This window comes from Engystomops pustulosus, chromosome 1, assembly GCF_040894005.1.
Source record: "Engystomops pustulosus chromosome 1, aEngPut4.maternal, whole genome shotgun sequence".
NCBI classification, from domain to species: Eukaryota; Metazoa; Chordata; class Amphibia; order Anura; family Leptodactylidae; genus Engystomops; species Engystomops pustulosus.
The window spans coordinates 230,590,234-230,617,007 of record NC_092411.1 but is presented as its reverse complement, the minus strand read 5'-3'; the positions used below and the strand labels follow the sequence as shown (position 1 = coordinate 230,617,007).

General features: G+C 41.7%; 2 protein-coding genes across 2 annotated transcripts; one reads left to right on the top strand and one right to left on the bottom strand.

The window, feature by feature from the left end:
- Nucleotides 1–1,086: 1,086 nt before the first annotated feature.
- On the bottom strand, nucleotides 1,087–12,157 carry C1H4orf46 (chromosome 1 C4orf46 homolog). Its single transcript, XM_072120596.1, has 2 exons — nucleotides 11,984–12,157; nucleotides 1,087–1,510 (listed from the first exon to the last, which is right to left on the bottom strand). Exons 1-2 carry the CDS (start codon nucleotides 12,047–12,049, stop codon nucleotides 1,349–1,351), a joined length of 228 nt encoding a protein of 75 aa, XP_071976697.1. The 5' UTR covers nucleotides 12,050–12,157; the 3' UTR covers nucleotides 1,087–1,348.
- A 196-nt stretch (nucleotides 12,158–12,353) lies between these two features.
- On the top strand, nucleotides 12,354–26,716 carry ETFDH (electron transfer flavoprotein dehydrogenase). Its single transcript, XM_072120585.1, has 13 exons — nucleotides 12,354–12,513; nucleotides 15,667–15,807; nucleotides 16,661–16,890; nucleotides 17,685–17,766; nucleotides 18,308–18,426; nucleotides 18,548–18,625; nucleotides 18,784–18,930; nucleotides 19,206–19,346; nucleotides 19,658–19,801; nucleotides 19,972–20,140; nucleotides 20,253–20,435; nucleotides 22,489–22,710; nucleotides 26,194–26,716. Exons 1-13 carry the CDS (start codon nucleotides 12,483–12,485, stop codon nucleotides 26,355–26,357), a joined length of 1,851 nt encoding a protein of 616 aa, XP_071976686.1. The 5' UTR covers nucleotides 12,354–12,482; the 3' UTR covers nucleotides 26,358–26,716.
- The last annotated feature ends 58 nt before the right edge of the window (nucleotides 26,717–26,774 follow it).

Genomic DNA, 26,774 nt, shown 5'->3' with positions numbered 1-26,774 from the left:
TAGATGTCCTTTAAGGAGGTCCTCAACAGTATTCTGCCACAGGCTATAGTAAATTCCACAGCCCAAGATATATATTAAAACACTTTTGTATTTTAACTTCTTATAGCTTAAAAACATAGGCCCCATATGAGAATTTTCAAACTAGTATGGATTCTAGGAATACCAAATGTTGGAGACCCTAAATCTCCAAATTCCAATGTTTTTAGTAGTGTATACTAATCAGCATTGGCAGTATGACTGGTCTGCAGTAAACTACAAGGCAGTTTTCTTTTAAAGACACCATTAACTTTTTAAATTAGTACCATTTCTTCTGTGGGATCGAAGCTTGATTGTATGGACTTAACACCGTTTGGGGATGGGAGACCAAGTAGCAGAGTAATACATGATACAAGGAACCGTTGCGAAACCTCTGGACAACAGAGGTTTGGTTAAAACACATTCTCACTATGCAGTACAGGGATGATGCTTGGAGTCTTGTCCTCAGAACAGTGTTTGGTCCATGAAATGCAGGCACTATATGGGCCATGTTTCACAGACCAAGCACATATGTGCGTTTTAGCAGCTACACGTATTCACGTTCAATCTGTGAACTTAGAGCAGGGGTCCCCAAACTTTTTACATAGGGGGCCGTTCACATACCCTCTCAGACCATTGGAGGGCCGGACTAAAGTTTAAAAAGAAGAAAAAAAAATTCTTCTGTACACTGCACATATCTTATTTTGTGGACGGACGGAGGCTCCTGCCCTACTGCCGGATAAAAACGGTCCACGGGCCCCCTGACCTAGAGTATCCTTGAAGGTAGCAAAAGCTACTGAGCAGGAACACCACACGAAACACCCATTTTACAGAATATTAATATTTCCTTCCAAAAGAATTTACTATAAGAACTGTCTATTCATTTAGTACCTTAAGAGAGATTTTTACGACAATCATATTCTGAAAACAAATCTATCCCTCGGAGCCATATCCAGGCTTATTTATGTTAAGTCACTTTGGTGGATGCAAGCTATTTGTTGACTGATCCCATTTGGCGAAGGGGGGGGTGGATTTGGGCCAATGCCCATCTGAAATTGTGTCTATGCAATCCTAAAATAAATAAAGTAGAAAAGCATGTTTTATTCCATAAGCTTTGTAGTGAATACTACAAGTAGAACAATTAGCATCTTCTACATAGATGAAGTAACACTGTACAATGTAAAAGTGCACTGTTCTTAGTAACATAGTTTCCGAATTGGGCTAAACAGATGTAAAAAACGTCCATAAGCTAAATATTGATAGTGTAGCTGAAGAACCGCAGTTTCTTGTTTGATAAAGCATTTTTGTAAAGGACCTTCCTCTACAAAGTGATTTAAGGTGAAATATTGGGTTGTAATGCCTGATATCCCTCCTTCAGAAGGTCTCTCCAAGCTTTCAGGAAGCGGGCATTTTCTTTCCATTTGGCAGCTAGTTCTTCCACTTGAGATGATACAGCAGACGTTGCTTCCAGAAGCTTTGTCAGTGAAAAGGCGGCCTGCAAAAGAAATAAGAGGTATAAAGTACTCAAGTCAGAAACAGCAAATAACTGCACACCGACTGCCACAATCAGGAACAGCCAGAGGTCGCACTAACATTTTTCCAGAAGGGTAATAATACTCCTTTCAACATTTTTGAGGAGGATTTTTAGCCAAGAAGGAGTATGAAATTTTCAGTAATACATATAAATAACTCCTATGAAATCACAGCAACCTCCATGAAGGAGTAGAAATCCATGGAAGCATGCTGTGATCGTGCCATGTGATCAGACACATACATGGGGTAAGCAATGCAAACGTAAATGGGTAAAGGACCTTAGATGACATCTCCCTGGTCACATGACATGCTGAGAAGAGGCTTGAGACATGGGGAGTAGATGGGAGGGAGCGGCCAAGAATGACACACCCCCTATGATGCCAGTTATATATAACAGTTGATTTAAGGGGATGTAAGGGAAACAATATTTGGTTAAAAAAGGGTGTCAGTTTGTTAATAGGTTTCTCTGGGAACCTGTCACTAGATGCATTTGTGAAAATGTGGTGACAGGTCTCCAAAGGGGTATTCCTACGAAGACAAGTTTCTCAGGATGCCAAAATTCATGGTTATTAACAAAAATGCAGCATTTCACAAATATAAGTCCAACCTGTCTCCCCTCGTTCTCCCTAGACACGACCCTGTAACTTCTGACTTTGGGTCAGGCCGCCATCTTGGATTTCTGTGTAAGATCGTGCAGATGAGATTTGTCACGCTCTGCTCTGTGCCTGTAGCCACACCCCCTGAACGGAGCTCAGAGACTCTCATATCCTGCTAGGAGATCGTGAGCAGAGAGAGGCTGCAAACTACAAGGAGATAAGTGACCTGGGGCAAGGGGGAGGCAGGCACATATCTGTGAGATGTAGCAGAGCTAAAAGTGTAACAGTGTAAAAGTCTGTCAGCCTCTGTGTAATCTCATGCACTCATCTCTCTTTCCACGTGTCAGTACAATGTCAGTAGCCAGATGAAAGTGTATAAACACCTGTGCCCCGATAATCTAACCACATTGTCACCCCACAGAACTAGAAATTATGTGTCTGCTTAGAGAGTCCCCGTCCCATGCCGTAGCCAGACGGGCACACATGAGAAAATAGTAGCGGCATGGCCGTCAATACAGCAGGCTCTATCTTTTAGAGGCCAAGTCTTGGTACGGTGAGCGCTTGTTGTGCCATAGCCATCTATGAAGGACATGTGTTTGGCCGCAAGCTTGCGGCCGTACATACGTCCCCCTGACTGTCGAGTCTGTGAGCCCTTAGACAGTCTTCATAGGAGAGCAATCTGATCAGTGGGGGCTGAATGCTTGATCCGGCTAATAAATTATCATACAAGTAAAAAAACACTATTTCTCTCACAAATTAATGGAGTGGCAGGTTAAGCATTAATCCTGCTCCATTGACTGTTTATGTGTGGGCCACACTGTGCCAAGCCCATTGCTCACCTATCACCACCACTGTCAGAGGATCACACAAGTGCCGGAGATACTCAGAACTGTGGAGGTCAATATCCAAAACTATCAAAGTAACGAATGGGGCAAGTAGAATGCATGCTTGAACTAAATCTCCATTCATTCGCGAGAACTGGACGCAGCTTTTGTTCCCCACTAATCAGATTACTATCCTGTAGTAAACTTCCCATACTTTCTTCTCTCCTGCATTCTGTTCAAGCATGAGTCTCCTGGTTGCTGTTTGCAGACAGAGGCTGCAGGAAATGTTGATAGCAAATGGCCGCTGAAGCCTCATATTTACCTCCAGTAAACACCTGAGGCCAGCAGCAGACGTCACATGCCAAAGACAACGCCACCTGAGGTATACACCTGAAGCCAGTAGTAGACTGCAGCAGGCCTAGAGCTAGAAGCAGCTGCTAATTACCAAGGGAATATGCCATTGTGGCACATTTTAAAAAAAATATATAGAATAAAGTTATATGAAATAATAAAAATGAAAAAAAAAGCCTCACATATGCTTCTGAATCTTTAGTAAAAGGAACCTGTCGCCATTTTCTCTAAAGACAGGTTGCAAAAGCCCATTGCACCTGCTTTGTATATATACCTTTCTGCCGCCTCTAAGCATTCTCATTACAATATGATGCATTTCACTTACCTGCCAGAATCATGTGCCAAGTCCCAGTGGGGCGTTGATTTAGATGCATAAAAAAAAAAAAACACAACAACAAGGATTCTGGCAGGGAGCCTGGTAAGTTAAGTAAGCTCAGAAAAAGGACAAATGCATCTTTGCAATGTCAGTGTGCTGGGTGTTTGCAACCTTTCTAGTGAAAATGAGGTCCCTGGTGACAGGTTTCCTTTAAAACATTCCCTAATGGGGAATTACCTAGCCTAATATGTGGAAAACAGGTGCAAATAGCACAACCCCACTTGGAGGATAACCCCTTGACCTCTGTAGGGACAGGAATCATAGAAGTTAATTACCCCACCCCCTGCATCTACACTCCAGTGACTACCAAATAACTACAACAGCAGCGGATGTAACCCAATTGATTGCATGTTCAATCACATACAAATAACAGGTAATATAGTACAGCAACAGTACATATTGTGGGAATATATATGGCCAGTCATGGTGGTCTAATGGAAACCGAATTAACAGTGAGAATAATTCTTATTTTCCATTGCGTCCCCCATGACGGCCCCACTTGGAGACATAACAAATTATTCACAATTTAGGGAGGGACAACAGCTTGTAACACTTTTCTACCAAAGGCTAATTCTTTTGTGTTTTGTATGTCTAGCCTACAGTGCTTTATGAAGGTGAGCTGACTAGACCACGTTGCTTCTCTACATATCTCTTTCATAGAAGCTCCTCTTTTCTGAGGCCATGAAGCTGCCATAGCCCTAGTAGAGTGAGCTCCAACTGTCCCTTCGCCACCTTTCATTCACTTACAGGTAATAAAGAAGAATTCTCCTGACGTCCAAGGAGTGCCATTTCTTTTCATGCGTTGAATTCAGATTCTGACAAAACAGAGGCAAGTTTATTTCTTGGCTCAGATGGAAACTTGAGGAAACCTTTGGGACAACATTTTTATCAAACATTAAAGTAACCCTGTCTTCAGACACCTTCAGGTAAGGTTCTTTAGTGGAAAGTGCCTGTATTTCTCCCAGGCACCTGCATGCTGTTATAGCAATAAGAAAGGTTAATTTTAATGTTAGTTCCCGGATGTTTTTAAAGGCAAAGTCTAAAGGCTCAAATGGAGGACGAGTTAGGAAGTTTCAGACAATAGATAAATCCCAACTAGGGATAGCCGGGGAATCTTTCACCACGTTTTTCACAAATACAGGTAGTGGCAGGTTCCTATAGAGGCCTAGTAACTATAGAACCCCCTGCTTTTAGCTAAAAGTAGTTTCCCTCAGATCCACATAAAGTCAGAGTTATACTCTTGCCTGGTATCTATGCATCTATGGAGCGAGTCGAAGGGGTGAGGCCTAATGTCATGTGACCTGGGTGACATCAAAGGTCCTTAAGCTACTTAATATTGTTGGATTTTAAGCCCTTGTCAAAGCCTGCTTGAAGGAAGTCTAACAGCTGGGAAATATAAGGGGAATGTTGGTCAGGCCCACAAAATGACACAAACTTTTCCAGATGCCAGAGTAAGTAAGCATAGCTAACAGGTTTACGACTTGCCTTTAACCCCTTAACGCTGAAGCCACTTTTCACCTTCCTGACACGGAAGGTGTCACTACAAGTGGTTATAACTTCGGAACGCTTTAACATATCCAAGTGATTTTAAAATTGTTTTCTCGTGACACTTTGTACTTCATGTTAGTTGAAAAATTTTGGTGGTATGTTTTGCATTTATTTATGAGAAAATCAGATATTTTGTGAAAATTTGGAAAAATTCTTGATTTTCGAACTTCAAAATGTTCTACTTTTTCCATACATAGTCATAACCGCAAAAAACGTAATAACTAACATTCACTAAATGTCTACTTTATGTGGACATGTTTTTTGTGCATCCTCTTATTTTTGTAGGATGTTATGGGCCTTTGAACGTTAGGTGCGATTTTTCACATTTGCATAAAAAACGCAAAATCCTGCTATTGAGGGACCTGCTCAGGTTTCAAGTCACTTTGAGAGGCCTAAATAAAAGAAAACCCCATAAATTACCCCATTATAGAAACTACACTCCTCAACGTACATAAAACAACTTTTATGAAGTTTGTTAACCCTTTAATTGTTTTACAAGGGTTAAAACAAAACCGGATGCAGTTTTGAAAGTATAATTTTTTTGGCTAAATTAATGTGTTTTTCAAAAAAAATGTACAAATTCTCAATGGATAAAATACCAAAACGCTACACAAAATTTGATACCCAATCTCTTCCGTATATAATAATACCCCATATGTGGTGGTAACCTGCTGTATGGGCACACGCCAGGGCATCGAAGGGAAGCTGCACCATTCAGAGCAGATTATGCATTGTCACTTTTTACTGGCTATACAATCTTTATTTTTTTGGCAATTTGGACATATAAGGGCTTATTGCTTATTATTAGCTTATTGATGAGATTTTATTAACTCTTAAATGTATGGGTAAAAAGAAAATTGTCAATTTTGGTTTACTTTCTTTTCGTATTTTTTGGGGGTCGTACACTAAAAATATTATATTATCTTTATTCTATAGATCACTACGATTACGGTGATACCTCATTTATATAGTTTTTCATTTATTTTTACAATTTTACTGGATAAAAACTAATATACAGGAAATCTCATTTGTTTTTGCATCGCCATCTTTTCGGAGACGTAACTTTAATATTTTTTGGTTGACAGAGCTGGTTTAGGACTCATTTTTTACGTGTTGAGTTGTTCTTTTCAGTGGTACCATTTTTGCGCACATAACTTTTTTTGATCACTTTTTAGAACATTTTTGTGTAGAGATTTTATGAAAAATGTACATTTTTGGCAAGTTTTTCGGGTTTTGTTTATACGGCGTTCAATAATATTTCTGAGTTATTGTACGGATTGTTACGGACGCGGCGATACCAAATATGTGGGGTTTTTTGGCAATTTTGTGGGTTTTTTTCACTTTATTGCATGTGTATAGGGAATATTTGTGTTTAGGGGACTTTAAAGGGAACCTACCACCACAAATCTACCTATAAAGGTAGATTGGGTGGTAGGTGGATCAATGGGACGTGAGGATAGCCCTTTTAAGGGCTAATCCTCACGTCCCTGCACTTTTTTAATAACTTTAATGTGGTATTTATTCAAATTTACTTATGCGGCTACCGGGGCGTGGAGTAGCCGCATATGAGATTACATGAGGCGGCTACTCCACGCCCCGGTAGCCATTTTACCCCTCCTACTCACCCATCTTCGGCGCGCAGCTCCGCGTAGCTGCGCGCCCTCGTCCGGCGATCCTGCCGTCTGCGCATGCGCAGAAGAGCAGGCCCGCGCCTGCGCGGTCACAACTCCGAAACAGGCGCGGGCCTGCTCTTCTGCGCATGCGCAGACGGCAGGATCGCCGGACGAGGGCGCGCAGCTACGCGGAGCTGCGCGCCGAAGATGGGTGAGTAGGAGGGGTAAAATGGCTACCGGGGCGTGGAGTAGCCGCCTCATGTAATCTCATATGCGGCTACTCCACGCCCCGGTAGCCGCATAAGTAAATTTGAATAAATACCACATTAAAGTTATTAAAAAAGTGCAGGGACGTGAGGATTAGCCCTTAAAGGGCTATCCTCACGTCCAATTGACCCACCTACCACCCAATCTACCTTTATAGGTAGATTTGTGGTGGTAGGTGCCCTTTAAAGGACACCTGTCATCAGGTCGGTGTCACTTGTCCTGTCACCTCTTCCTGTTGGAGCAGCTCACAAGGATCCCATCCCAGCCTTTATCTAGTTATTTCATACATTATCCATTGTAAAATCATCTATTTTTTATCATGTAAATGAGGCTGGTCACATGGTCAGAGGCAGTGATGTCACCCCTGTTACCCCTCCCCTCTCCTCCCCCTGCTCATGTCTGTGTGTAATGTATAGTAAAGCATGGCTAGTGTGAGTGCTGCATCTGCTGACATGCTGCATCCTCCTAATATACAGGTGAGAGACACAGACATCAGCTACACATGAATCTGACATGTTCTGCTGTAACATGGCTGCAGCCTGGAGCTGCTGTATCTCTCCTAAACACACACACACATGCACACACAGGCTGCAGGGGGCGCCAGCACCAGGAAACACATCATTATACAGCCTCACATCATTATACAGGCTGTCAGTCATGCACTGGGGGTGTGGCTGTGCCTCCCACTCATGAATAGAGTGGACAGCTTGAATATGCTAATGCTTCATTGGACATTTCACAGGTCATTTGCATACAGCTTTAGGACCTCATTGCTTAGGTTTACAGGCATGTAGAGGGACAATGAAGGGATAGAGGCAATGCTCTCTAATGGCAGTCTATGAAAATATATTTAGTTTAGGGGGGTTATTTTGCATGACGGGTTCTCTTTAACTTTATTTAATTAATTATTTTAATTAAAAAAAATTTTTATGTAATGTTTTTAACATTTTTTATTAACTTTTACAGGTTAGCTTGAACAAGTGATCCACTGATCACTTGTTCAAGCTCTTCTTCACATTACACAGTGTAACACAGCAGCCGGAGGAGGATAGCGCAGCCCCGGACACCAGCAGTCCTTGGGCTGCGATCGGAGCATCTTCTCAAATGCCCCTTGCACGCCACGGTCAGCGCGACCGCGGCGTGTCAGGGGTTAACACCCGCTATCGGAGAAATCTCTGATCGCGGGTGTTAGAGGCAGGTGTCGGCTATAATATATAGCTGACACCTGCAGCTTCTGGCGCCGGCTCAGTTCAGGAGCCGGTGCCAGAAGCATGACGTAATAGTACTGCATTTTGCGGGAACGCACCTCCCGCAATGCAGTACTATTACGTCAAATGTCGGGAAGGGGTTAAGGTAGATATGACCTTGTGAGACAGTCCTTTGGCTTTTAGCAACTTCCTCCCAGGATCCAGGCCGACAACTGGAGAGCCTGGGGATTCGGATGAAATACTGGTCCTTGAAACAGTAAATCTGAGCAGGGAGGAAGGAGAAACGGTTCTTCTAAGGACATTTTTATCAGTGATGGGAACCACATTTTCTCCGGCCAGAAGGGAACGATTAGGATCCCCTTTGCCTTTTCCCCCTCGAATCTTCTGCACCACCTTTGAGATTATGGGAATTGGTGGGAAGGCATAAATTAGTGGCGCGTCCCAATGTATGATCCAGCCTAAATGTTGGAGAGTAGAAATCGTAAGGTCTCTGTGTTGGATCAACTCTTGCTCCGATCTTGCGACAATCAAGTGATCGTCCAGGTATGGTATTAGGACTACTCTTTTGGTCCTTAAATAGGCCACTATTTCGATGACAATTTTGGAAAAGGTCCTTGGAGCCAACGAGATCCCGAAAGGAAGGGCTTTGTATTGGAAACTGTATCTTTCCCTCTGGGGTGAGAATCACAAACCTGAGAAATTTTTTGGAAGGCATCCTTCAAAACGATTGTGCACATGAATACTTCTGGATGGATTTTAGTGATTGCCGAACCTACTGACGCCATTTTGAACTTGATGTATAGGATATATTGATTTAGGTTTCTCAGGTTGCAGATCATTCTGAATGAACCGTTGGGTTTTCTTAAAGAACGGAGAATAGTGACCTTCCTCTGCCTGCGTTGTTGGAACTGGGATGACATCCATACTTAAATTTTTGAATTTCTTACCACAAATTGGAGAGTAAGTTCTGCTGTTTCTTGGCAAGAATGAATTTTTGGGGAGGAAGTGATGTCGGTTCTAGCCTGTATCCGTCTTCCAGCAATGTCAGAATCCAAGGATTCTGTGTACTTTTTTGTGCCCCTTCTTTCACGCATCTGCAACAAAGGTGGCTGCTGATTTGAGCGTGGGGATGTATTCTAAAAGTACATCTCTTGGTGTCCCATCCTTGATATGGTTTTCTAGCTCCAGAAAAAAGGGTGCAATGTTGGACTTCAAGTTCCACATGTCCGATTCTCATCGTTTCTTTAGCAAACTATCTGGCTTACAGTCCATGGGATCCTTAAGCTGAATAGCATCCTTAAAGGGAAGATCCATCTTCTTTGCAATTTTAGTAACTTGGACATCACTTTAGGGAAGGAGTTCCATGTTTTTGTCTCATCAAAGGACAGTCAGTGTTTGAACTCTCTTGATAGCGATATTATATTTTCCGGTTCTCTCCATTCTGCAAGAATGAAATCTTTTACAAGTTTTATTCATGGGGAAGACATGATTTTAGAAACCCGAAAAGTTCATTCTGAATGGATTTTGGCTCTTCTATGTCCTCAATTTCCAGAGTGTCTCTCATAGCCTTTAGTAATGGTTCTAGATCCTCTGATACAAACAAGTATCTTGACTACATTTTTATTGCCGATTTTGACGGGACGGGACCAAATCTAATGAATCTGACCTAACCCACTTCTGATTCTGCCTTATTTGTTAGGGCTCTTGGGGCATGAGGCTAGCTATGGAAGAAGCTAATGAACATTAGGTTTTACCTTTAATAAAGGTTCTTATTTCGTCCATCAAAAAGGATTTCTCCTCCCTTAACAGGTTGTCAATACAGTCCTTGCAAACTGCTTTTTTATAGTCATTAGATAACTTATTAAAGCACATATTGCATCTAGGGGAGGTGACTTTTCTCTCCCCTGTGTCCTTTGGAGTCTGATCTTTTGGATCCTTAGGTTTCTCCTTCTCTTTAGGTTCAAGAGGTATAGTCGGGGGTTCCACTGAAGCAGCCTCCATGATGTACGAGTCAGCGTTGCCAATGATTATACACAGCTGCTATATTATATACATGCAGTTACATACATTATGCATACAGTTAGCATAATTCCATATATAGAGCATAACCCTCCTTCCGTAGGAATATCAAGTCTCATACTTGCCTTGGACACACAGAATCGTGAGGTAAGGCACAATATCAAAGGTGGCCAAAGGTACACTCTGTAAAATATATAGTATTTTCTAAAATAAAATATTTTCTAAAATACATAGTAATTTCTAAGATGCCGCAGTTTTTATGAAAGGTAACCACTCCAATCGGTATAGGCTTATCCTTGAGCGCCGAGCATTCAGAATCATTAGACCTCAGATCATAGTGCGTCCCCAACATGGATTCTATTAAACTTATCGCTCCACGCTCCTGCGACTCCACACATCATTTTGCGCCGCCGGAAGTTGTAATTCCCGGCCGCAACAGTGTGTTGCCGCTTTTGTTAAAGTCTAGGTGTCGTTAGCCTTGCGGGGCAGCGGAAAGGGCTTGAACTATCGGCCCACAAGGAAGGGTCGTCAGCACCGATTGCTGTCCTGGACTTGGGGGTAAGAGGAACTATCCTTGCACCACGCACGCCAGAAAACACAAGGCATGATAAGTTCCCCCCACTGACTCCAGGAGGAGGACCTTGTAATAAATGACTATTAGCTGCTGTACTTATGCTTTATACACAAAGCATGTGCAGGTTGGGATGTACGGTGGGCCCATTCAGTAGTATGAGTGGAATACAGTAACCCCACAGATGCCAGGGAGCAAAAGGGCATCATAGTAAACTACACAAACAAGGCCATGTCGGGCCTACACACAGACCATACGTGCCATCCAGAACACGTCCATGTGCATAAGACCAAACAAAAAAAGGCAAGACTTAATAATGAAACAACTAATTACGGAGATATCACAAGTATAAAAGAAAGCTGCTAGAGCAACAAAAAAATAAATAAATAAATAATAGAAAAGCTAAAGGACCCGAAGGAATGTGAACTGACCAAGAAGAATCCTGTCTGCTACATTGTACACCAGTATAATAGACTGCAGACAGTATGTGTAGCTGAGGTCTATATAATGCTGCAATGCGGTCCTTCTGCATTATGGGAAATAGTCATTTCTCTAGGAGTTATGGGGGAATCACCAATTCCCTATGAGGTTGCTGAATAGTATAACTGTTCTGGACCTCACCACTAAGGTGCGCATAGGCCCTTCCCAGTACAGGCAGTCCCCTACTTAAGAACACCCGACTTACAGACGAATCCTAGTTACAAACGGACCTCTGGTAATTGGTCATTTACTGTACTTTAGCCCTAGGCTACAATAATCAGCTATAACAGTTATCACAGGTGTCTGCAATTAAACTTTATTGCTAATCCTGTTTCTGAAGACAATCCAACACTTTTAAAATCCAATTGTCACAGAGACCAAAAAACATTTGGCTGGGGTTACAATTATAAAGTAAATGGTTCCGACTTGCCTACAAATTCAACTTAAGAACAAATCTACAGAACCTATCTTGTAAGTAACCCGGGGACTGCCTGTAATGGGACATATCTCCTGTGGAGCCGCTACACCCCATGACTGGTGAGGTCCCTGAGCGTTAGGGAATGTAGTGACAATCCTCCTTACATCATCTATCTGCAGCTCCACCTCTTCCAGCATCTCCTGCGGGTCGCTCTGCACCGGCTGTGCCATGGCCCGGAACCTATGAATATGACACCGATGTCGCGGACTTCAAAACAGGCGCGGAGCAGAGCCAGGTGTCCTGCCACAGCCAATCACAGAGAAGAATTTTTCTCACCAATAGAAGACGTTTTCTCACCGTACAGTTTTTTTTTTCTTTTCTGAACTAACTTTATTCAAACGGAATGTTCGGATGACAAATAAAGTGACAGACGCTGGTTTGTTTGCTTTCTCATAGACTAGCGGTAGAGGGCGCTATGTATAATCATTACAGCTGTGATCTACGTCTCTGCTGTTACTGAATGACAAGACTTGCACTACATTTCCCGGCGGCCTTTGCGCTCTGTTTGCGCAGGCGTAGTTCGTGATTTTGTGGACTGAGCTGTAGTACGCAGTTCAGACCAGAGAGTAAACTGGGAGCCGCAGCCCCAGGATAGTCATCACGATGTTATCCGTCTGCAAGTGTACAATACAAGGTAAGCGGGTGATTGATGTGTTGTTTCCTTCTTAGCAGCTGTCATTGCATAAAACTGCAGGGGCTGAAGCACTACAACTCCCAGCATGCAACCTCACCCTCTGCCTGGCATGCTGGGACGTGAAGTGTCATGCTTGTGACCCTCTGTAATGCATGTGTGCGGGGGGCCATTTGTCAGCACCGGTGACCTGAGTGCAGGGGTCAGTGCCGTAGACTAGGACTGGGATATCACTACACAGGAGTTGTCCTTGTAGTCCTGTCTCATATATAACATTGCTGCTGCTCAGTACTGCCCCTAGCGGCCACGCTGGAGATGTAGGGGAAAGGTCACAACACATAACATGCACGTGCAGTCACACTGTACACACTCTGCGGTACCGGAATGCTTATCCTGGCTGTGGGCCTCACCTAGTAGATGTATATATGTGTCTGTATCATGGGAGTAGTAGTTGCACAACTGTGCATCCTGCAATACAGAAACAAGCAAACTGACACCTAAACCCCATCCACAGCATGTCCTTAAGTGCCCTTTGTCTTAAAGGGGTATTTCCATCATCTGTGCACACACCTAATACTGCTCTTTGCTGAGGGATTTTTTCATGCATACACATATGTAAGACCTGAAACTCTCATCATGCTCTACTTTTGTCACATGCGTGCAGAATGCCCTATACAGCACAAGTGTTTGGGGGCACATCAAGAAAACGCCTCACATGCTAGTAAGTGCAAATGCATTTTTCACTGATCTATTGCCATAGAAAAGATAGAATACAGACGTCGGCCTAACCCCTTCCCACTTGCGTTTTGGATGCATTTAAAACACAACAAAAACGCCATGGGGGAACCTGCCGGGAACAAGCCGCCGGTGTTTTGCGTTAATTTAACGTGAAACACCGGCGGCTCGTACCCGATCGCAGGCGTTTCCATAGAAACGCCGATGCGATCGGGCCGAGGCCCGCCCCGGTGGGCGCGACTTTGTCTGCGTTTGCATTTGCAAGCGCAGACAAAGCGCCCTGTGTGGCGCTGGCCTTAGCGCTTTGATTCCTTTTTGTAACAGACTCAAAGCAGACTGGGTTGGCAATCAGCGCCTGGTGTCTTGAATTTCCACAATACAAGACGCTGTTTGGGCTCCACTGTGATGAATCTGAAGACAAGAATATATGCAGTTATGTAGTGGAAAACTAAATGCAAATGTGAAAATAACTTTTGTGTCACCAGAGCTTCCTTTAACAAAATATAGTTAAAATGCCAACACAAATTTAAAGTTCCTTTTTTAGGAAAGTGCTTTTATGCTGGGAAACATCTTAAATATATTGGATTCCAAAATTATCTACAGCTTACAGACATTGTCGTTATTTTAGAGAAGGCAGTAAAAAAATCCTCCATGAAGAATCCTTGTGTTTCAGCGGTCACCTACTGATTACCTTTTCTGAAGGACATTGGTAGGAAAGGACTTGCCCTCTGTATTTACATATGAGATTGATTAGAGTGACTTCTACTTTATGGTTGTGTTCACAGTGGAACAATGCAAAGGGGCTCCACAGATCTTATAAGGTCTGTTTTTATGGATTCTGCAATGGAGCTTTTGGAGTGGTTTTGAGTCCACTGTCTAACATGACTTCTCTTCTCATTGTCCTTATGATGCATGATTAAATTAAATTGTAGTCACTGGTTTGGTGCCTGGTTTCTTTTCATTAGTGTCAAAGGCTGAACTTTAGAACAGATGTAAGTGTAGATGACGTCACTAAGGGCAGCCATACAAGTACACGGTCTCTGATTCTGACTCGAAAATCCTACAATCTTTCAGTGATGGGATAATTTTCCAGTTTTTTTTTTTTTTTTATAGACAACAATTGTCATTCTAGACCAGTGATGGCGAACCTTTTAGCAGCCGAGTGCCCAAAAAGCAACCCAAACCCCCCCTTATATATAGCGAGGTGCCAACCAAAAATTAAAGCAGTAACTTATTGCTTACTGTTCTTCAACAACTAACCCTAATCACATTGACCTCCTGAGGACAGCAACACAGTAGAAAGATGGAAAATTTGCTCATCTTAGCTTCTTTCCAGTGTCCCTCTGTACACAGAGAATCGTGGTACCAGCAGGGGATCCTCCAAAAATAATTTGGCCCTGTCTAATTCTCCCTCTTTCTACAGTCCCAAGTAGCGAAGTAAGTATGAATATATGACTGAAAGCCGCATCTTTTAAGTTGCTTAGAACTTCAGGAAGATTCTTTGAGTCCTGTCTGTTGTTCTGGGGCGATGGCCCGGGTGCCCACAGAAAGAGCTCTGAGTGCCGCCTCTGGCACCAGTGCCATAGGTTCGCCACCACTGTTCTAGACAGTTGAAATGCTTTTTAGAACAATTCTTATGCTATTCTGTTACAATAGATCTCTAGATGGATTACCAGAAAGTAAATGACAAATGAACTCTTCATGAGCCATACCCAGTTACAGTGAATGGTGCATTTGGAGGCAGGAAAAGCTTGACTTCAGTGTTAAACTCTGTGCCTAAGGCAGTGTGCTCACCCCCACCCCTCTCAATAGGGATGTATGGCCCACGGCGCCATAATACGGGAAAAGATAGGACATGTCCTATCTTTTCCCGGGGTATGGAGCGGTACGGTGCTGTAGGCGCCGTGCGCCCATTGCCGTCTATGGGGGATGTATATCGGCCGTATATATGTCCCCCATGCGGCAGTGTGAATGTAGCCTTAAGTTGATTTTCTGGATGATGCCACCACACCATAACATGAAAGAAACATGATCTAGAAGCTGTTCAGCTGCTTGATAACATACTGGTAGTGGTTTATTTGGCCAATTTCTGATGATTGGTTAGCTTTAAATAGAAGCCACAAGACATAAAGTATTAGACATAGCATTTTCACTCTTTTTAAAGTCTATCTAATAAAATGAGATGCTAATTTGTGCATATATAACGTGTATATATACTTGCTTAATAATATGTATGTACACAAGAATGCTGCCTACATGAAGTGCAGCTTTCCTAAAAGAAACAAAGCCCCATACAGTTATATCGAATAAACTATTATAGCTGCTGCAATTAAATAAAACAAATGACTGTAGCCCTGGTGTCCACACTAGGGATTAACAATGTTCTGTTTCAAAATGACATGTTTTTTTTTCCTACAACAGCACAACAATGCTTACATTACCTGAAACCACTGCAGACGTACGTACCAGCCTTCTGCTCCAGAAGATGGTCATCCTCCTCTGTACCACGGATCACCACACATTATACCATCCACCCCCGTGACAAGGACAACAGATGGGAAGGTATTGACTGTAGTTATACTAGAGTAAGGTCTCATTCACACAAACAATGGGGGACATTTATCATACGCCAGCACACATTCACTGGTGTATGATAAAATCCCTGCCGCATTACCAGATACATCACACAGTGGGGTCGTTGCGTGTGAATACAATTCTGTACCAGGCCCTGGCTGGCTTCTAATTTCACCATAGACTGCAAACTTTCACTTATGAAAGTCTTCCACCCCCCCCTGTAAGCCCCCATACGCTCACTTGGCTTTGAGGTGGCTTAGAGGGTGGGAATAATAAAAAAAAAAAATAATCGTGGTTTGCAAGTAATTCTGTTTATTTCAGGGCTTGTATCCCAAAAACATTGTACAAGTCATCATAAAGGTTCCACAAATGTTTTTGTCTGTGTGTTGATCCAACAGATAGCCCATGGATTTATTAGTTCCTAAAGGGTTTATTCGTTCCTTCTTTATTGCTGTCATCGGCATATGCCAATGACGCACAGATGTGTTGTTCGGAGCCTGTGATATGCACACATATGTGTACACAAGGCCTAAAATTGTAAATTCCTATTATTGAAATGTGCCTATGTAATGCACATCTGCATCTCATGTGTAATATATTTGTATGTCCGTATTACTAACTTGGTGCTGACTATATCATTTATGTATAATTCTTTGGACTCTCACACTAAGCACTGTGTAGTCTTGTATGTGGCCTTGTATTTGTAGGTAATAATTACTAAGGTCTAATTACTAAGGTATGTATTCCATGTATTGCATGTTCCACTTTATATACATAGTTTATTAAATTTAGACACCTAACCTTCTTTGATTATCTAGAGACACTTTACATTTCACCTTAGGTGTCAGCATGGAGAGGTTTGCAGAAGAAGCTGATGTGGTGGTAGTTGGTGGTGGTCCTGCAGGTCTCTCGGCAGCCATACGGTTAAAGCAGCTTGCGGCAGAGAGTGGTAAGGAGCTGCGGGTTTGCTTGGTGGAAAAGGCATCCCAAATCGGGGCTCACATCCTTTCTGGGGCCTGTCTGGAGCCAAGAGCCCTGGAGGAACTATTCCCTGACTGGAAGGAGCGAGGGGTAGGTACATATGTGGTGTGCTTATGCCAGCAAATAAACAGAAAATAATGCAATGTGTCCAGAACATCCACGGAGGACTTAGATGAAGATTAAAAAGATGATAAATTGTATCAAGCCAGGAGATATAAATAGCATGGTAAATAGAATGTATTTATTTTCCCTATATAATATTTCTAATAATTATGCCCCCTTTACAAAAAAGGTCCAGCAGTACACCCTTTTATGATAAGATGGTAAACTTGGTACTCTCCTCCAGCGATCACCCGGTCATCTTGTCACCACATCTTCCGTCTTCCGGGCAGTGCCGGCAGATGCAAGTCTCTGCTCACTGCCCTCATGCACAAACTATGACGTGGTGTGTCACATGATGTCACACCGCGCGTGCGTACATGCAGAGCATGGGGTGGATAAGACACACAGGGTGAGAGGAGGAAGCGGGAGTTGAGTTGTAATATTTTTATATATATACCCAAGTATAAGTCAGATATAATAATAATTTTACGCTCCGGATCTGAATTTTTGCTTACATTTAGAATTATAACCATTAAGACACTGAAACGTAACAGATGCCAACCATGTTGTGTTAATAATTTAAATGTAAAGTTACATCACTTTTTTCTGAATTCTAGCTCATTACCAGCCTTTCAGCAATTGTGTGTTTTTGTTTGTCTTTTTTAAATCCTTCATAACATTATTTTACCATATGTCTTTAAAATACCCCACAATAAGATGGACTCTCAGGCTGATATTTCTTTATTTTGCCAAATACATTGCACACAATTTTGATCTCACAGGCCCCACTGCACACAAAGGTGACTGGCGATAAGTTTGGAATCCTGACGGAAAAATATAGAATACCGGTGCCCATAATCCCTGGTAAGTGTGTTACAAAGTGTACGTGTGTTAGTAACCGTCCCTGTGGACTCTGGAGTAAATATTTCATGACGTCTGGCCCACCGCTGTAGGCAGGGCTGTGAAAATCTATGGCTGAACAAAGTCCACATAGGTCACTTTGGTTTTCATTTTTAAGCAAAGTTCAGGTGTGGCTGTAAATGACTCCAACATCCCTTGATAGGGTCTAATAGTGCAGAGTAGCTTTAGTCATATTTGTTCTATCTCAGCTTCCATTCTTACTGTAAAGTATGTGCTTTTTTTGTCTCACGTTGTTAGAAATTAATATTAAAGGGATTTTCAAGGCTAGAAGTGTTCATAAAATTGCTTAGCATGTGACACAGATCAGCTGCTCTTGGCAGTGCATAAAGAATGAAATGGAAAGTAGTGTTTTTATTTATTGTATATATGAATAACATTTATTGTTCCTATATAAATGTCACATATCTAACAGTGAGTGTTACTTTATTGATATTACATATGCTTACTGCAGAAACTAATTTACTTATTATTTATGTGTATTTAGGACTTCCTATGAATAATCATGGCAACTATATAGTAAGGCTTGGACACCTAGTCAGCTGGCTTGGTGAGCAGGCAGAGGCTCTTGGCGTGGAAATTTACCCTGGATATGCAGCAGCGGAGGTAAGTTGCTTGTTAATTTTACCTTCTGTATTTTGCTTCTTGTAGTAGCATCTGTTGTAGTTGCCGCCTTATAACGTCCAAGTCTATAGATGGATTTACTCCGTCAATTTTATGTTTTCAGGTACTTTTTCATGAAGATGGCAGTGTTAAAGGAATAGCCACTAATGATGTTGGCATTCACAAAGATGGCTCTCCAAAGGTAATGTGGAAAAACGTATATCACAGAAATAACTTTCTCTTGTTTTGTTTTCTTATATAACTATGCAGGCATGTAATGTTTTGTGAATATTATTGTATGACCGTATTCTGTCTTTCAGTACAAAGCAATGACATTCTACTTTTGCTTCGTTCCTGTAGTCCACATTTGAGCGAGGCCTGGAACTGCATGCCAAAGTGACCATCTTTGGAGAGGGCTGCCATGGGCATCTTGCCAAACAGTTGTACAAGACATTCAATCTTAGAGAGAACTGCCAATCACAGACCTATGCAATTGGGCTCAAGGAGGTAAAGACGTGGGGTCTCTCCATTTTTATCTGTCTGCTATAGGAAAGTGTAGTCATCATTGAAATTCTGATAGAATTTGAGCTAGGAAAATTTTATTATCTTCTGCTGTTATGTACCTCTGGGAACAAAACAATTGTAGTTGTAAAAGATATTGAACCACTTGAAACCGTTGCTTATGTTCATAGCTCATATCTTAGTATTGTATTATTGGTTTGGTTATTGCAGATAGCTTGATGAACTGACACTTCTTTTTTTTTTTCCTTTTTTCTACTCAGCTATGGCTTATTGATGAGAAAAAGTGGAAGCCGGGGCTTGTAGAACACACTGTGGGTTGGCCTTTGGACAGACATACCTATGGTGGATCATTCCTTTATCACTTGAATGAGGGAGAACCACTTATAGCTCTTGGTTTTGTGGTAAGTTTAAAGCTTGTTGGTCTGCCAAATTGGTTCTGTACGTTTGTGGGATTACCTGACCAGAAATTCCTGAACTTCTGCTCATGTCGGTTCCGTTCTGTGATTTTTAGTTTGGTCCAGTAAATCCCACAAAAGCGCAGTGCGAGTTTGTCTGAGCAAACTCACTCGGGGGCAACAGGCTGAAGAACAATGTTTTAAAGTTATATACTATGGAACACCGTAGATATTTATTTGTCACCATTTGCCACCGCTGTGTAAGGCTCCCATCCATAAATATGACATTTACATAATGGCTTGTTGTTTTATTGCAGGTTGGTTTAGATTATCAAAACCCATACCTGAACCCATTCAGAGAGTTTCAGAGATGGAAACATCACCCCAGTGTGTCCCCTACTCTGGAAGGTGGATCCCGAATTGCTTATGGAGCCCGTGCTCTTAATGAAGGTGGTTTCCAGGTATAGCTAACCTATTTTCTTGTATTTTCACATACTGCTCTACTGTATCACATTATGTATTAGAGCACACTTAAAATCCACATTTGTGCATCTAAAAGATTTGGAATCAAAATAGCTTTTGATATTGAGACATTATCACTGTTTAGCATCTGGAATTTCTTTGTTCCCAGTCCCTGCCAAAGCTCACGTTCCCTGGAGGTGTTTTGGTTGGATGCAGCCCTGGCTTTATGAACGTGCCCAAGATTAAAGGGACTCACACAGCCATGAAAAGTGGTATGCTGGCAGCAGAATCCATCTTCAAGCAGCTTACTGATGAAAACCTCCAGTCAAGTACTCAAGGTATTTAGGACATCATATATGTCACATCATCAATTTTCTACAGATCATTCAGCTTTCAGAACCGTTTTGAACACACCATATCAATTTATTTCTCTCTCTTCTGGGTTTCTAGGTCTTCATGTTCCAGAATATGAAGAAAACTTACAAAAATCTTGGGTTTGGAAAGAGCTGTATAGTGTGAGGAACATAAGACCTTCCTGTCATGGACCCCTGGGATTTTATGGCGGCATATTATACACTGGTATTTTCTACTGGATTCTTAGGGGAATGGAGCCTTGGACATTAAAGCATAAAGGTAACTGTATGTTACTATTTACTACTGTATTTACCAACATATCAACCATACTGAATTAATCTGAATAAGATTTCACATATAAACCTACTAATCCCATTCAATATTACAGATTTTTCAGGTAAGGCTCACACAAGTATCAAATTATTTTCAATTCTGAATGTTTGAAGCTCTGACTAGTCCAAACCTCAAACTGGGTTGACATATAACACATGATTCATTTTATTGGCAACTGCAGCATTGATCCTAATGAAAAGAAGTGAAGTTGCCCATTGATAAAATCCAATTCCATCTGTTTTTTTCACTGCCAATTTTCTTCACTGAGCTTCATTGGATCTTCCAATAGAGCAATGACCCTGAGGATACCTCAAAGTCCAAAAACAATTCCATTAGCTCAGTGCAACTTATCTAATTATCTCCCAAAATGCTACTTTTAAAAGGACACTATCACCAGCTTTTGCATCACTTAGCTACAGCTCCCTCAAGTAAGGTATAAAATGTCCTTTTTTTTTCAGAATTACCTCTTTTATGTAAAATTTCACTTGTAAGAATTTCTTACAAAATTAGAAGAAAAGAGTCAAGGATTGCCTGCGAAAGGTTACTTTCTGCCTTCAGTCATGGTTAGAAATGGGAGGGGAGGTATGACTCCAGTAGCCCATTTCTTTGAGTTCTATACTAGCTAGTACCATGCTTATGTTTTTAAATAATACATGACTCATTTACATATGACTTTGAAGGTTTTTTTGAAGGGGCAAAATTTGACATAAAAGAAGCAATGCTTCTTTCATGCCCTGTCTGAGAATGCTAGTAGTTTAATGGGGAGAAATCTGGTCACAAAGTCCCTATAATTTAGTTATTCAACCCCTTCATGACAAACATCTTTAGTATATTTGCAGCTCCTCTGTATATTTGTTAAAAATAAATAAATCTTTATACCGGGCCATCATATTCTGCAGCGCTTATTAGATCTTGGGATACTGTATATACTCGAGTATAAGCTGAGGTACATAATTTTGCCACAAACTGGGAAAAAGTATTGACTCGAGTATAAGCCTAAGGTGAAAAATGCAGCAACTACTCTTTTTAAGAGAATGTCACCTTCTCAGCTCTGTTCCGCCAGTGTGGGGAGAGGCATGTCAATGCTCTCTTCCTGCACGCCACGCACACATCATGAGGCGGCATCTCGTCGCCTGATGACGTCACGCCGCGTGTGCATGTGGGCAGAGAGCATGCACATGCCACGAGAAGAGGGCGCTGTTGGTGAGTAATATATATATATAGATAGGTGTCTGTGATGAAGCTTTATTCATAATCCTTGGTCCCATTACAGCAAAAAATGTTTAAACTCCAATTGTCACTGGGGCCAAAAATGTTTTTGTCTGGATCTACAATTATAAAAAAAATATACAGTATCGACTTGCATACAAATTTAACTTAAGAACAAACATCCGGACTCTATCTTGTACGTAACCTGGAGACTGCCTCTTTCTTTTCTTTTCTTTCTTTCTCAGCACCACAAAAATTGTGCTGAAAAATGTGCCTTATACTCGAGTATATATGTTACATAAACAAAATAAAACACAATCAAAACATACTGGAGTATTATGAAATAATAGAAGTCAATTTGTCATATTTGGTCATTCAGACCCAAGAATATAAATGAATGAAAGTAAGGAGGCTGTGGCCACCACAACAGAATCTTACAGGACTTCTAAAGCCCTAATTCTTTGCCACCTATTAGAGACTGAAACCTGTCACTCAGCACCTGAAAAAAAGCATGGTGTACAGACCATTTCCCCATATTCTGGATACGGGGGCGAAGCTTAGCCATTGGTGCTATTGGCCGCTGGCTTTTGTACACTGTTGTCTAGCCTGGGCTGCGACTGCTGAGCTTATCAGGGGATTGATGTATGTCAGACCTCTCCATTGACACCTGCTTGCAAAAATTTCTCCAGTCGTATGATTTTGGCAAATTGCTGGATCCCTTTCACTATATTTTGTTGTATTGTTCCTCAGAATGCACTTTCCAGAACGTTTCATTTTTTTTCCCATTTAGGTTTGGATAGTAACCAGCTAAAACCAGCAAAGGACTGTACGCCCATTGAATACCCTAAACCTGATGGCAAGATTAGTTTTGACCTGCTCTCATCAGTGGCTCTAAGTGGTACTAACCATGATCATGACCAGCCAGCGCATCTGACCTTGCGCGATGACAGTATACCAGTCAACAGGAACCTTGCTCTATACGATGGCCCAGAGCAGAGATTCTGTCCTGCAGGTAAGTGACTCATCTAGAAACCTCACACCATGGTCCATCAGACCTAAAGCTTCTGGTACATAGCCCTTAAACATATGAACAGAAGGCAACTTCATAGATATAAAATATAATCTGATAAAAGATTGAGGGCAATTCCTGTTATTGTAATGTGTCTTATCATAGACTGTGACATGATTTATCTACATAAGTATTCTTCATTGAGTGTCTTTGGCTGTGATAATACATAACAGATGTTTTTTTCAGTGTAGGGTTTAAAATATAATGTTGTGTCTTGCTATCAATTTTATGTAGTCTACTATTGACTCTTACTAGGGAAGAGATGTTTATTTAGGCACAACTTGCTGCATACAGCATACATAACCGCTCATCTTTATGCAACCCCATGACTATTGCAAAAAAGTCCATGTATATTAAGCAACCATTATGAGTTGGTTCATCTTGCCCCTTTGATTTATTTGGGAGTTGATTTAGCGCTGATCTTTAACTGACTGAACGCAGTTACAGTAAACAGAATAGCTCTATCTACATCAGTTCAGCGTTTCCTCATTTCATCCAAGTGCTGTCCATCTTTGACAGTATTTGCTGTATTCATCAGTTTTTTTGATGCTTCTGAAAAACTGATGGAAATTGGAGGCAAAACTGACATTAAAACCTAACTTGCTTAACAGGATTTGATAGAACATCATTGGGGTTCACTGATGATAGTTAGTTTCTGCAACAATCATGTGATACCACCATGTATCATTTATGTCTAATTTATGTATATTCAATTGCTAGTTAAGACATTTTGTTTTTCTCTCCAAATTAGCTGAATGTTTGCAGTGCACTAACTTGCATTTAACGCGGGCACTGCTGTTTAGCCAGAAGGGACTTCTCTTATCATCCAATCCAACCAGTACACAAAGCGATTTCCACAGACTGAGCACTGTCATGTGCAGCTAGGCCAAAACCTTATCCAGTGCTGCACCAGCACTTGATGTTGGCTGAGCCATATATTAAAGGGAACTTGTCACCCCTGTTTGCAAAAATTAAATCGTGGGTAGGTTCCCATAGAGCCCCTATAGCAGTGGTGGCTAACCTATGGCACTGGTGGCAGAGGTGGCACTCAGAGCCCTTTCTGTGGGCACTCAGGCCATCACCAGAGATGACTCCAGGTATCTTCCTGCAGTCACAGACAGCCCAGGACTTGCTGTGCACAGAGCTATTTTAAAGTGACAGCTCTACCTATTTTCTGCTTATTGGTGTCCTCAGGGTGCTGGTATTAATGAAAACTGTGACAGAGAAGGGAGTATAAATCACAAATTAAATTTCTGTGTTGGCACTTTGCGATAAATAAGCGGGTCTTTGTTGTAGTTTGGGCACTCGGTCTCTAAAAGGTTCGCCATCACTGCCCTATAGCATAAACTTTTTTCACATTAAAAAAATCTCTGCTTAGAAAAGGATAAAATTAACATTAATTCTCCGTCTGGTAACCAAGCCGACAATCTAGCGAGTCGAAGGGGGCGTTGTCCATACGCATGAGTCTGGCGTCTTCCTCTCACCTCCGTAGGAAATCCACACCTTTTTTCCCTTCCCTTCGTCATCCGGCTTTCATGCGCAGTGTGGCCGTCTCATTGCGCAGCTTTACTGCTTGGATTTGTTTTTTGCTTAGTGTTGCCAAGTAGGAAGCCACGCATGCACAGTGAGTCGGCTGGCAGTGTAGACGACCCCTCCGACCCTTACTGTGCAAGGCAGCCAGATGACGTAGGGAAAGGAGGTGTGTTTTTCATTAATTTCATTTAATTTCATTAATGTTCATTTTATCCTTTTCTGAGCAGAGATTTTTTTTATGTGAAGAACAGGTGCCCCTGGGGGCTCTCTATGGGAACCTGCAACTACATTTTTGCAAACAGCGGTGACAGGTTCCCTTTAACGCATGGCTCCAGCCCAGTGGCGTACCTAGGAGAGGCTGGGCCCCACAGCAGATTTCTGCATGGGGCCCTCTTCACCTTAAAAAATATATATACATATTTGGCGCCAGTTGGCATATTCATGAGAATTCACAATTATGTCACTGCTTCTATGCCAGGAAATTGGCATAGAAACTGTGATAAATCTCCCCCATATAGAATTTATGTACATAATATACTTATACATAAAATATATACAAACCCTATATATACACATACATACAGTTTAAACACACCATATACACACATACTGCATAAACATACACGTAGCATAGAAATCATGCATATAGTATATATACAGCATATACAGACACACATACAGTATATACACACAATACATCATTTACACACACATATACATACACTCATACAGTTAATACACATCATACATCATTTACACACATACATACACTCATACAGTAAATACACATCATACATCATTTACACACACAGATACACATACAGCATATTCACATCATACATCATTTACACATATAGTATATACACCTCATACATCATTTATACACAGATACAGACACACATACAGTATATACACATTATACATCATTTACACACACAGATACAGACACACATACAGTATATACACATCATACATCATTTACACACACTTATACAGATACACATACAGCATATACACATCATACATCATTTACACACACAGATACCGATACACATACAGCATATACACATCATACATCATTTACACACACAGATACAGACACACAAATATACTTACCAGAAGATGTTTCCTCTCTGCAGCCTCCTCCGATTATAGTTTGTGCTGCTCACTCTGCTCCTCACTCCCCGGGAGCCCATAGTTCTCTGGACGGCCTGTGTTGCATGCTGTCTCCCTAGGGCTGCTGCTTCCTCAAGGCCCCAGAGGCTCAGCAGCACAGTGTCCATACAGTACAGCAGGGAGCAGCCCGGGCATCGCTGCTGCTGTATGAGCACTGGCAGGGAGAACAGTACTATAGGGAGGAAATGAGCCGGCTGCAGGAACTCACGGGGAATTAGAGCGTACGGACTGCCGGACCTGTGCCAATGTATGTGGCCGGGCAGGGACCATAATCCACCTCTGCCTGAGGCTAGAGGTGGCGCACTCCCTTCTCCTCTCTGTAGTGCATCCCAAAGTGAAGTTGCGGCAGAGTCAGGCGCGGGAGCGCTACAGCTGCTACTGCTGTAGTTACGCCACTGCTCCAGCCTCTTGATATATATCAAAGTGGGCACATACTTGTGAGTCCATCACAGGTCCTGCCAGGTGTAGAAGTGCACAGCCTATAGCTAGTGCTTTCCCGCCCAAGTGGTCTACAGGGGGATTTCATTACAATTTCTGACTTTGCGCCAGGAACTGTATTTAAGTCACGGCTTGTATGCTGGTATATACAATGATAAGTCCTCCCCCTTTAGTTTTAATTGAAATAAAGCTTTAGTATTATGCAGATGAAAGATGTTGTATTGCCATTTTCTTCTAGCTGTCCAATGTGTCTGAATGGACTCTTGTTCTCTTTTTCAGGTGTTTATGAGTATGTTCCTCTGGAATCGGGTGAAGGGTCTCGGTTACAAATCAATGCTCAGAACTGTGTGCACTGCAAGACCTGTGATATTAAAGACCCCAGTCAGAATATCAATTGGGTTGTGCCAGAAGGTGGTGGTGGTCCTGCTTACAATGGAATGTGAGCCGTCCTTAGGAGCAGTATTTTTTTCTTTTTGTTCAGTGACTGACTGGTACCAGTGGTACTGACACCAGAAAGTTATTATTGGGCTTTAATTGAATGTGAGCGTGGGGCTGTGGAGTTCCACTATAGCTTGTGGGATTACACTAACACACTAATGTAGAACCAGGCATCTGATTTCTGCTTTGGAAAATGGTTTATTGCGCCAGTGAATCGCCTTATTGTATCTGGTTGAATTGAAGACAACTGTGAGGCATGCTCAACATCCACCATGGACAATGCCTTATTTATACATATAATGTATAAAAAAATCTTTGTATGTTCCACATTTTTATGTGAAAAAGAACAGACCTTTTTACAAAACTTGTTTTCTTTGTGTTCTGTTTAGAATTTACGAGAGATCTATCCATTTAAAAAAGAT

Coding starts and splice junctions, on each gene's coding strand:
- C1H4orf46 (XM_072120596.1), bottom strand. CDS start 12,049: ATGGCACAGCCGGTGCAGAGCGACCCGCAGGAGATGCTGGAAGAGGTG. Junction 1,511..11,983: donor TGGAGCTGCAGATAGATGAT/GTAAGGAGGATT, acceptor TTTCTTTTGCAG/GCCGCCTTTTCACTGACAAA.
- ETFDH (XM_072120585.1), top strand. CDS start 12,483: ATGTTATCCGTCTGCAAGTGTACAATACAAG. Junction 15,808..16,660: donor CAAGGACAACAGATGGGAAG/GTATTGACTGTA, acceptor ATTTCACCTTAG/GTGTCAGCATGGAGAGGTTT. Junction 20,436..22,488: donor TTGGACATTAAAGCATAAAG/GTAACTGTATGT, acceptor TTTCCCATTTAG/GTTTGGATAGTAACCAGCTA.